Source organism: Neolamprologus brichardi, chromosome 11 (genome assembly GCF_056152115.1).
Source record: "Neolamprologus brichardi isolate AB-2024 chromosome 11, ASM5615211v1, whole genome shotgun sequence".
Taxonomy (NCBI): Eukaryota; Metazoa; Chordata; class Actinopteri; order Cichliformes; family Cichlidae; genus Neolamprologus; species Neolamprologus brichardi.
The window spans coordinates 19696609-19707292 of record NC_142114.1 but is presented as its reverse complement, the minus strand read 5'-3'; the positions used below and the strand labels follow the sequence as shown (position 1 = coordinate 19707292).

Below are 10684 nucleotides of genomic sequence, written 5' to 3'. Positions count from 1 at the left end.
ACAACAGATTTGTACAAGTAACCTGCGAACCAGTGTAATTAACCGTTTATGTCCTCTTACCACTATGTGTACAGGTGGCAGCCCTTTCAGCATGCTGTCAGGGGCCAGCAGAGGTGAGCAGAAAGGATCCTTGACCACTGGAGAGCTCTCCACCTTCATCTCTGCTAGTTGCTCTGAGCGCAGTGGCTCAAACCCAAGAGGAAATTCCCTGGGGTGCTCCTGCTGTGAGCCCTCCTCTCCAGCAGGGGGTGGTATGGCCACTGAAGACAGGTCAGTGATCACTGAGGGATCTTCATCTTTGGCAAAGAAGAAACTGACATCTTCCGGCTACATAAAGGATGAGAAAATATTAGGTTAGTTCAAAGGATATCTTTATATCAATAAAAAAGAAGAAAGGCTAAAACAATTTTACAAGAAAAGTTGGTTTTGTAAGTCCTATAAAGTTGATTCTATCCATCTGGATTCAGTTTTCAATGGGAGAACTGCTTCATCACTCGTCCAAATAACTTCTTCAATCTCAGCTGACTGCAGGTTTCCTCAAACTTACTAAACATGCATAATGACTGAAACTTGCACCACTGCCTAGCGATGAGCCACGAGCCACAGTTATGTAAACACACACGCCACTTTGTCCTTGGAAAAATCTTGGCTCAGTGCCTGACTCTTGGCTGAGCGATTCCCATTTCAGAAGGAAAAGCATATTTAATATCTTACGTCACCTCTGCTTGCTAATTTTGCTTGCGCCAGCCACTAATCCAGTGTGCCTGTGAGAAAATACGAGGATAATCTGCAACACCTTGCCAGTACTCGCAAAACCAGAACCTTTTGATATACTGTCAGCATTTCAAAGCCAAATCTGTTTGTGAGGGATGGGTGACACAATCTCGGATGAGTTCATCAAAGTGACACATGCACATCATTGCAGGGAAGACAGCATTGTTTGATCAACGGCCAAAATATTTCAATGCCCCAAAAATGTTCGACCTCTTAAAAAGGCTACAACTGGGTGCCAAATCCTTTCAACACAAGCTGAAAGCAGAAATATCCTGATCAAAGACAAGAGGCTAGTGGGATTTCGCTTCACTAAAGTGGTGCTACAATCATCATTAAATTAACCATCGTCAAATAACGACAGGTTTAATTCTCACAATGATTCCCACTAACAGCCAGGTGTTATTAAAGAAACAGATCTTGGCCATTTAATACTGTTAGGTTCTTCTGCATAAGAGCATCAGCTGAAAGCAAGCTGCTCAAGCATGACCTACAGCACGCTCAGAGAGCAGCGGTGCACTGCTGGGAATGGGATTGCTGTGGGATCCCAAGTTCTGGCACGTCTGGCTCTTCACTGATAATTTCCTGTTGGGGAACTCCGAGAGATCCGTGGGGACAGGTGGGTCTGTATGAGGAGAAGAGATGTTCGCCTCTGAAATGCTCTTCCTCACTGCATCTAGGAAGCAAGGACAGAAGGAACCATATTGATGAATGCACAACTGAAATTAAGAATGCCAATGAGAAACAAACATATAGTATAATTAAGTTTCAGAAATGACACAGGATTGACAGATCATCAGAGCATATTAAGAATGAAGAGGGCATTTAGTTCATTTGGACTAACCGCAGTTGGAGGACACATGAAAAATAACACTGGTGACACACAATCACTTTCACTTCATCTACTGTTTCCACTTATCATATGTCCTCTGGTTGACAGCCAATAGTTAAAAGCCTAGAATGCAAATTGAGCTATATCTGGAAGAGATGAGAAGTAGGTGGAGGAAATTCAAAAAGTGCTGTCACACGATGATAGCATCTGCCCACCCTGAACTGTCAAAACACAGCTGTTAGTAGCTGGTCTCACAAAGCTCTACCGATCTCCTATCTCTTTAATAATGAACCATCTCAGCACCATGATGGCCTTTTAATAATGTACACCCACCAATGATACTCTCATTAGACTGGGCTTGCAGCTGTGGGGGTGTCACCAAGGTAAGGGGCACACCATGAAAATTACAATTCGCCACCAGATTTACGGTGGCTACAATTAACAATTACTGTCAATGCTCTGCTACCCCAAAGATGAGAGCTGATATGAATATGGATACAGGAGTACTACACAAATGGTTTGGCTAAAGCAATAATTAGTTAGATGCTGCATAACAAGTTCTCATGACACTGACCTCTTTCATGAGAGGTGTAAATGAACTTGGGGAACACTTATATTAATTGGCTCAATGAAAACACTGAGAATGTGGGAGATATACACCCACACACATCTGAGCAGGGGCGTATGACAAAGACACAGGTAGACTGCAACTGCCTATCAAATACATTCAAGCCACCCCTAATGTTCCAACCTGACAACTAACAACTATAACAGTTACTTGTATACCTGTGGCTTCTGTTGGTGCCTCTGGTGCTGTGCCGGTGGAGGCTGGAGCTCTGCTAGAATCGAGCAGAGAGTGGATCCAGTTGGAGGCTCCCTGTCGGAAATCTCGCAGCAGAAGTGCAGTGTCTCTCCTCACCAGACTCAGCGTGCTCACCTTCTCCACCTGCTTCTCGGTCTGTGGCCCACTGCCTGGAGAAGAAGACATAAGAAGGAAGTAAATGTACAAAACAGATAAAAGTATTTGTTATTCTTCAGTAAGCACAAATGAGTAACAACAGAGAAGACAGGAAAGCAATAATAAGAGAGGTATAATAGTCCAGTAAACGCTGACAGAGTGCGTTCAATACTGCCATACAATGATTTGCAAAGCCAACAACAACAGCAGGAAGGAACAGAAAAATGATGAGTGTTTTAGTTCAGTTATTGAAAGGAGACTCAGCATAGCCAATCTCTTTGTCACAAATTGTTAGCCAATTCCTGCAGTCATTCATAGTCCTCAGTTCTCCTGCCTTGTGAAACTAAAATTCATCAACAACAAAAACATATACACACACACACACACACACACACACACACATATGAAAAACCAGACATGTCATTAACCATCTGGTTTAATGACTCATTACCTACTTATAATATCAGAAAGGATTGTTGCTGTTTGTCCTTTTTAAAAAGTGGATTTTTATTACATGCAATCAACAATGATATCCAAATACAAGGAAAACAATCCTAAGAGTAAAATATGTGAAATTAGTCAACATCTTCAATTTTGGAAGGGGAAAAAAAAAGAAAAAAAAAGTGTTTGCCCTCAATTCTTGCTTTTTCACATTAGTACTGTTAATTTGTGTTTTTTTCCTCAGGTTTTAGCTGTACTCTTCACAGTCTAAACAGCATCCACACCATTGGCTTTGGATTAGCATGGTGACAGTTTAACTTTTGAACAGAGAGGTCTTAAAAATGACAAAGTCATTCATTTTTTTCCTGATGCGTTTTTAGCTTTTACCTGTTCCCTCTAGGGTTGTGTCCTTTCACCATTTTATCTGTCTTTAATATATAAATGGTTTTCAGTGCGGGCAGACATATCAAGTTCACTGATAATTTTGTCATTCTGTCACTGCTCAGTGATGAAAGAGCCAACCATAGACCAGTGGTGGAGAAATTTATTGACCGGATTAACTACAAGGACATGATAATAGACTTTAGGACAAAGTCTTGCTACATTCTTCCTACAGATTTCTATAACCAGGCTGTTAAAGCTGTCCAGCAGTACAAGTATCTTAGGACAATAACCGAATAGAATAATATTTTAAACCCCCCCCCAAAAAAAAATAAGCCAGTATAGATTGTTCAAAGGTTCATTAGTGCTAACTTTCTTTAAAAAGTTAGAAGTTTTATGATAATGTTTTTATATTCTTTTCTCTTAACCCTTTCCACTTCTTAGTTTGGATTAAATAACTTTAACTAAAAACATAACTAGTTTATTACATTTTTTTTTTTTTTTTTTTTTTTTTTTTAAATACAAGATTATGCAAGTTCCAGGCACGTATATGAACAAGCTCTGTGAACACGGCTGTGTAAATGTCTCACAGCCACTGGCGCGCGCACTCACAGCAATGGCTGAGCATAATTGGAGTCATGTGCGGACGTATTTTACCTCCACATACTTGCCAACCTTGAGACCTCAGAATTAGGGAGATATTAAAAAGGGGTGGTGGTGGTGGTGGTGGGGGGGGGGGGGGTGATAAATACATTTTACAGTGTTTATTTATCGGATGAAATACATTAAATGTCACCGTTATTATTGGCCGGCCTGGAAACAGCGGGGGTGTCCAAATTCAGAGGCTGCTTCCACCTGAGGACCCGGCCCTCGTGGTCTAAAAAAAGCCAGGTAGTACGTCACGAGCTCCCTCCGTGGAGTGAAATGCTGCCGTCTGCTCCTTGCTATCTAAAATATAACCGGGCGCTGACGTAAACTCTCACGCTTCTGTTTAATCAGTTTTCTGTTTGACGTTTATTCAGCTGCGTGAAAACCCCGTAGGAACCCACCCGATGGATTAATAAAGTTACATTTAATTTAATCTAATAACTTTAATCTCAGCCAAACTGATTTACCCAAGAACAAATAAAACACTGAAAATGCCAAACAATAACATTTTTAAGTTATCAGAGTGACTTATATATCATGTTTAACCCGAGTAGTGAAAGACCGCGGGGGTTTGAAGACGATGTGTCGGTCGGCTCAGATATTTGAAGTTTACACAGCTTCATTCCCACCTGAAAATATGTTTAAAAAAAATTTTGTGACCCAGAGAGAGAAATAAGAGTAATACTAAAACTAAGTATCTGCCGTCATTGTTGGAGACTGGAATTGGCTGGGCCGCGCTATGAATTCTGCGATATGGTTTTTCAATTTTGTTGTCCGGGTGGAAAATCGGGAGAAATTCGGGAGAATGGTGGCTCCGGAAGATTTTCGGGAGGGGCACTGAAATTCGGGATTCTCCCAGAAAAATTGGGAGGGTTGGCATGTATGGTTGTGGCAACATCACTAACCTTGTCAAACACCTCAGAGTAAATCATATCACAGAATATGACGTGCTATGTTGAGGTGAACTGAAGAGGAGGAGTGGACAGGTGCTGCTAGGGCGAGACAGACGTCTCTCACAGAGTCCTTTAGTGCTGCAGGCTGGCAAGGTGTTCAAATAGCGCACAACTTCAGTTTTTTTATTTCTATATGATGAACCCTGCATTAAGTGATAAGAACAAGTAATCTGATGTCCTATAATCATTATTACTCTATAATTTGAGATACAATAAATAAAATACGTTTTTGTACAAAGTATCGGTATCGGATCAGTATCGTCGATACCACCCTGAATATTACTTGTATTTGATATCACTACTCAACAGTGCAGGTTTCTTCCTTCTAGCTGCAGATTTAATCTGCCAAGATGCAGATTTAAGAACTCATTTCTCCCTGCTGTTGTTGGCCTCCTGAATATAGTGATGTAATTCTAGGTTTTTTTGTGTGAGTTGTTTGTGTGTTGAGCTGAAAACTTGACCTTTTATCTTTTAATGTTTGTTACCCACCTGACAACTTATTTCAATAAACATGTATCATACATCCAGTAGAGTAAAGCTGTCACCTGGTGGTTGACCAATACGTTTATGTAATGTATAACAAGGAGTAGACAGATGTGCTCGACAGAAACGAAAAATAGGATTCAACTTAAATCTCAACTTCAGGTAAAAATCAGAAACACACACACACATACACACACACACACACCTACCTGCGTAGGCACTGAGACACCTAGAGAGCACACTGAGTGGCAGCAGGGGATCCATGAGCGTTAGCAGACGGGAAGGGGATGCGTAGGCTGTCAGCAGGGTAGCTGGATAGGCTGCCACGATGCCATCTGGCATTCGCACACCAAAAGCAGCAGCTCGCATCGATGTCGTCACACATAAGTTGCCTCCTGCACTGTCACCAGCCAGACACACCTTCTCTCCAGTCCATCCTGTAAGGAAAAATAAATAAAAATTATAGACTTCTGGTACAAGGACAGATAGAAAGAAAAGTAATTCACAGGGAAAACGTTGAAAAAATGAGACAACATGAAGGGGACAAGAACATTTTTTTTGTAAATACATCTTTTCTAAAAAGAAAAAAAAAAAACTATGACATTACTGAAATGAAAAAAAGGCAGTGTAACAGCAACACTCTTTTCTGTTCACCACTGTGGTAATAGGCAGCTCTTGTAACTAGGGTTTCCCTATCTACTTCATAGCCGTGATATTGAGGACTTGTACTACAGCAGTAGCATATTGCACTGCAATCTCTGTTAATTTGACACAGTGTGCTTCAGCGGACGAGCGTCCCCCAAACCGGCCAGATGGCTTCTTTTTTCTGTCGAAATACTGAGCATCACAACTGGTGTGATAGCACTGAACAGCAAGTAAAGTGCAAGAAGCATACAGCATGATCACTTTCAAAGTGATAAATGAATCCTCTCAGGAGGTACAAGGAATTGGTGAACGCAGCGGAGGATTTAGAGAAGCACTCCACAGAAACCTTCACGCTGAAATAGGTGGGTGTTATCCCTTCAACGTGCCTGCTCAGTAATTCTAATAACTTTCTTCTCTTTCATCTGCCTAAGGGACATACTGTTACTTCTGCATACAAAGATGTAGAATACACACACACACACATCTTTACTTTTAACACAAAATTGTTTCGATTTTTTTCTTCTCTTTTTTAATTTTTTTTTTTTTTTTAAACCAGAAATCAAAAACTCAAATCTCCTTTAAAACAATTTAAAGTATTCAGACATGAAATCAGTAGCTTGTAGAAGATCCCTGGCAGCTTATACAAGCTACCTCAATTTGGGCAGTTTATCTACTCTTCCTTGCGGATCCTCTCAACCTCCAACAGACTGGATTGCAAGCAAATGAACTACTATCTTGAGGTATCTCCACTCTCTGGGGTTTAACTGTGGGCTTTAGGACATACTTTGATCCTTGAGTAGTCCAGAAAATGCCTTTCCATGCTTGAAATCATTGCTGCGTTTCTTCAGTTCTGACAAGTTATTGCTTATTCTGTCACAGAGTTCCTCCATAACCCCATGCTGCTACCACCATGCCTCACCATAGGTTAGTATTAGCAAGTAATGAGCAGTGCCTGGTGTTTGAAAGGTATAAGGCTCAGAGTTTTGCCCAAAGACCAATATGTCTATCAAATCACACTGAAGGTCTATGTCACCACAAAGTTAATACTAGGAACATTCCTGGTAGTTAATTTCTTTCATTTCACAGTTATTGAGGGCACCGGACTCCTGGGAACACTCAGATTTAAAAGTTGCTTTGTACCCCTCACTTTGATTTATGCCTCAAGCCTTACTGCATATATCTACAGAAAGCTCCCAGCTGACTCCATGGCTTTGTTTATCCATTTTAAATTAAATCTTTAGTACAATAAAGTGAACAAAATATGAGAGGGTTTGAGTACTTTGTGAATCTGCTGTATACTATTCCCATGACTTTAAAGAATAAACAGAAAATATACACAAGAGATACCAAGCCACACTCAAGTATAAACAATGCTGTGTGATGCATATACCTAATAGGTGGTGGTTTCTCAAAGCCCAGCAGTAGGCATAGAAACATTCCTCTAAGGCGCGTGGGAAGGGTGCCTCAGGGGCCAGAGAGTAGTCCACTGACAGTATGGGAACACCAAGGTCCTGGGACCAACTCTTTAGGTAGGGCTGTTTCAAACAGAAGATAAGGATACAAAGACGTGACTTTATAAAAGGAAAAACACTGCTTTTTTTATGTTGGTAAATTTATGACACACAACAGCAGCCATAATAAAACACAGAGGCAGGGAGACAGAAAAAAAAAGAGAAGTGATTGAGGAAAAGCCTGCTGTGTGGAACATTTGAAATGAAGGACAAAAAGTTATAAAAATTATGCTTTCTTCTGATGTCATCTGTCTGCTTTCTGGCTTACTGTCTAGACAAAGGGAGAATGAGCGCTGCCCTCACAGTCAAATCCATTTTCCTTCTTTTTGCACTGCAATAACAAAGGTGCCCACATGTCCTATTTTGTGAAGTATGAAGAGAGAGGACAAAGAGAAGGAGGTGGCGTGGATATAGAAAGAAAATCCATAGATACAGACTCGCTGTCAGAATACTGATCGTTGTTTTATATCGTTACAGTCATGTTAAGCATTTACTCTGCTTAGGCAGTGACCTTGAAATGTGACAAAGGCATGATGAGTTCTGACAATATTACTTTTGCAAAGCATTCGCCCTTTCCTCTTCTGTCTTTATCAAATTCCAACACCTATAAGTTTGCTATGATAGGTGTTGGTGAAAGCAACAAATCACCATTCATAATGGCAGGAAGAGCACAGTGTGTACATGTTTATGTGCTGTCTCATCCCTCATTGATTTAGTATGACAAAAAGAAAAGTAGATGCTCCAGCAGTCAGCTGTGATGTCTTAAAACTCTACCTGTCAGGATAAATCTCGGTGTGAGGACACAGATAAGTGTGTGCATGCAGTCCGAGCACTGAGCAGGAAAGGCAATGTGAGCTTGTGCAAATCAGTAAAGCTGCTCCCAAGGTGTATATGCGTTCTACTGAGTGAGAACAACAGCCATTACTGGCAGTCTACAACAAGTCAATATGAGTCAATGGGTAGGTCTGCTACTCAGACAGTTCATCATTTGCCAGCATAAAAGGAGCTAAGTATTTACAATTTTTTTTCTTTTTTTCCTAAATGCCCCACTGGGCAGAGAAGAGGTGTGTGCATGAGTTTTAATGGGTGGGAACCAGGCTGTATAAATTTAAATGACTCCTCACACACATAATTTTAGAGGGTCCCAAATCTATCCTCTAAGCAGGAATTAAGAGGAGCTGCTGTCTTACTGATTCTTAGACAGAAATAGCAGTTAATCTGCAAATACCTCAACATTTACTGAATGTGGGTTTGTGCCCAAGTTACTAAATACATAGACTAAGTACATTTATTCCTGTGATATCAGCATCATTATGCACTGAGACCACCACAGGCTTCTTCATCTGAGGTTGAACTGTTCATCTCCCCCATATGATGGGAGATACAGGATCCAGAAAAGGTTAAATGAGCGACTGAAGGCAAAAATGCTCATCTCCACTCCATCATAACATTTTTCATTTTTGTATTCCTCATTTCTGGGTCTTGGTAGAGGGATCAAAAAAGGCAAAAGGAGGAAAGAAAGTGATATCCAAATACAACTAAACTGTGATGTAGAAAAAGGACACAAAGTGAACAAAACTGATTTTGTGATATCAAAAAGATTGAGGAGGATGTAATAAGAAAAGAAAAAAAACCAAGCGCCTAGAAAAAAAGAGAGAAGGATAGTCTGACAAGTCTTCCATTAGTGCCCTGGGTAATCTTTCTCTGCGGGGTTGTACAGTTCTCTGTTAATTCAACATGACAGCCCCACACATCCCTTCTCTGATTGCTCCCTCTCATCCTTTGGTTGCTATGCAGCTGCAGATCAAGGATGCCAATGTCCTTTGCAATTTCACAGAGCCCTGTCTTAAAGCAGCTATAAGTAGCTTGATGCCACATAATGACCACACAAGCACAGGATAAAGTACAGGGGTACAAACTATATATAAAAAAATCTTCCTATTTATAATCAACAAACCACACTAATGTGCAGCCTTCCTGTTAAAATTTATTTACTGCCACCAATTTAAACTTATGATCAAAAAGGGGGGAAAAAGACTTGAAGGGTTTTTTACATAGTAATAATATAGAAGGCTAGTGTCTGTGTGCTTCTTTTTTCTAGCACAATGATCCAGAAATTAAATCTAGGATACAAGTTCCTCCTTTATGAGAACAAAAAGGAGTGAGGATGAATTAGATGACAGAAAGCAATGACAGACAAGGGTCAGCTCTGCAAGCACCTTACCAGTAAGTAAGCCACAGAGTAAGGTCAGAGAGTCTCTGTTAAGTTTTCAGGGGATAATTATAAAAATAATTAGTCTAAATTCTCAATCCATGTCACACTATTGACAGGGGAAGGGGAAGAGACTCAGACTGGTAACCCTTCTTCTCCTCTGCTGTCAACTAGTGTCTGTCTCATCAACACTTTAATTAGTTGGGTTTTCATTACAATTAGTCTGAGAAAACATGATTGAAGGGATGAGAGGATGAAATTAGCTGGATGACAGCTTTGGTGATAGAGGCTCAAAACCTGAACTTGGTATCTAATGCTAGAGGTGTATTGTTGTTAGTGCTTTGACAGGTAAGTGCCACCTTTTCTTGGTCTGTGTTCTATTATAAAATCTTACAAACACGTCAATACTGTCCTATACAAACCTCCATTAAATACAAGGAAAAGCAGTCCATTGAATCTAACCAGTTTTATCATGCAAGACAGAGGTAATCATAATGAATCTCTAGTCAAAGTAAAACACTTCTGAAACTGAGCTAAATTCAGTAGAACAGTAATTTCTCACCTCATGAGACTTTGAGGTCTGTGCCACAAAGCCTCCTCCATGGAAATGGATCAGGAGACATGGAGAAGAGGGGAGGCGCTTGGTCTTCAGCCCCAGGGAAAGAGAGATAGCACCCCCCTCGGAGCGGGACAGAGACAGCAGTGTTTCACTGTCCTGAGAGAGTGAGATTCAAAAAAAAAAAAAAAAAAAAAAAAAAAACCTTATTAGGAGAACGAATAACTTAGAAGATGAACAGAAAGACAAATAATCAAGATCTCTTATTTGGGTCTAGTATTTACAGTGTCTGT

The 10684-nt window shown here is 40.4% G+C and overlaps 1 protein-coding gene across 3 annotated transcripts in view; it reads right to left on the bottom strand.

Annotated features, from left to right (window-relative positions):
* lipeb (lipase, hormone-sensitive b) overlaps positions 1–10684 on the bottom strand; it is a 31373-nt gene that overhangs the window by 4800 nt on the left and 15889 nt on the right. For all 3 annotated transcript variants that reach the window (XM_087848291.1, XM_006808178.3, XM_087848290.1), the window contains 6 exons: positions 10398–10550; positions 7503–7647; positions 5677–5904; positions 2390–2575; positions 1266–1447; positions 61–327 (listed from right to left, as the gene is read on the bottom strand). In XM_087848291.1, the coding sequence (XP_087704417.1) occupies positions 61–327; positions 1266–1447; positions 2390–2575; positions 5677–5904; positions 7503–7647; positions 10398–10550 (1161 nt within the window). The remainder of the gene's footprint in view (positions 1–60; positions 328–1265; positions 1448–2389; positions 2576–5676; positions 5905–7502; positions 7648–10397; positions 10551–10684) is intronic.